The following is a 1,576-nucleotide window of genomic DNA, read 5'->3' on the forward strand; positions in this document are numbered from 1 at the left end:
ACACCATGAAAATGTCTCTCCAATGTTTCCATCCTCTGTCAGACGAAGGTGAGGTCATATCTGTGACCAGTGCTACATATGGACGCAGTGACCGGAACACGTGCATCGCTGGACGACCCGCCAACCAGATAACCAACGTCCGATGCTCCAGCAGCTCAAATAAAGTTGCTGAGAGGTATAAATGTTTTTGTTGGTGTCAATCTGACCTCCAATGAGATGATTCTGGATTAAGTCTGTAATCCTTCACTTGAACGTCCATCTTCAGCTGCAACGGGAAGCAGAGCTGTTCTATCACAGCAGCAAACTCTGTGTTTGGAGATCCCTGCGTGGGAACCTACAAGTACCTGGAGGTGGAKTACATTTGTTACGGTGAGTTTAACCTCTAAAGTTTGTGCATAAACTAAAATTGGTTATACTAGATTTAGCTAAAGGCCTATGAATACCATGTATGCTCTTACTACCATGTTGACTAACTGATTTACTCCTTTTTACTATGTTAGGTTGACATTTTGTATCAAAGTTAGCTTAAATGCTATTGATATCATGTTGACCTACAGCAAACAAATAAAGATCTTAATTTGCAGTTATTTACAGCAACACTCCATCTTACTTGCAATCTACACTAAAATTAGTTGAGCTAGAGTTAGCATCTGTGCTATTTATAGGATTCTAGGTATCATTAGCAYGTGACCTGCAGCTATAGAAGTGTATGAGCTACAATGCTAATATTAGCTAAATACTACCATTTCCATGCTGGTTATCAATCACTAGCATGTTGGTTAGCATTCATTATGCTAACGTTAGTGTGTGAGCTAAACTTAGATCTGAAACAACATGCTAACGTTAGCTTATGGGCCCAGTGGGAAGATATTGTCAACTCAAAATGCAGAAACACGTCTTCCAAAAAAACCTTTATGTGTAAGGAAATGTGCTTTAACAAAAGGTAGTTATGGGGTCTGAACATTTATGCAACCAGGTTGTTGCAGCTTTTTTCCTTCGAACAGATTTAAAATGTGTTTTTTAAATAAGCTTAAAAAATTTATTAAAAAGTAAATTTATTTTTTAAATAAAAATGTGGCCCTCGAGTGCTTTCAGTCCAACAATTTTGCTTCTAATGGGAAAAAAGTTTCTAATAAAAGTTATTTTAATATTTTCATTTTCTTCTTGCAGCTTTTCTGACTGGGTGAAACCGTCATCCTGTGTTCTGGATGAAATTCATAATAATCAGGAATATCTACAGCATTGATTAGCAGCTTCATGTCTCTTCAAATTAAAATACTTTATTGGTCCCAAAGGGAAATTATCTACTCTTCTGCGTTTTCTCAACCTGTTTTGCATTTTTATTTCAATTTTTCATGAATAAACCTGACTTGCATTTACATTTTCTGGATAAAAACTCTTCCAAAAACCTCCCTGAACTATAAATTCAGTTTTTAAATTCTTCCACTCTGAACAGGAAGGAACTCTGAGTTTAAAGATGGCCGCCAACCAGGAGTGACACCTTTAGGATGTTTTATTGGAGTCACAGCAACAAGACAACAACAATGGAATGTCATGAACATAATCCATAATCCGA

At 36.8% G+C, this 1,576-nt stretch overlaps 1 protein-coding gene across 1 annotated transcript in view; it reads left to right on the forward strand.

Moving 5' to 3' along the window:
* Window positions 1-1,308, forward strand: part of LOC103468106 (L-rhamnose-binding lectin CSL3-like) — a 5,555-nt gene extending 4,247 nt beyond the window's left edge. The window contains exons 4-6 of the mRNA XM_017305678.1: window positions 43-175; window positions 266-369; window positions 1,171-1,308. Coding sequence (XP_017161167.1) covers window positions 43-175; window positions 266-369; window positions 1,171-1,187 — 254 coding nt within the window. The 3' untranslated portion in view covers window positions 1,188-1,308. The remainder of the gene's footprint in view (window positions 1-42; window positions 176-265; window positions 370-1,170) is intronic.
* Window positions 1,309-1,576: the final 268 nt, after the last annotated feature.

Source organism: Poecilia reticulata, linkage group LG7 (genome assembly GCF_000633615.1).
Source record: "Poecilia reticulata strain Guanapo linkage group LG7, Guppy_female_1.0+MT, whole genome shotgun sequence".
NCBI classification, from domain to species: Eukaryota; Metazoa; Chordata; class Actinopteri; order Cyprinodontiformes; family Poeciliidae; genus Poecilia; species Poecilia reticulata.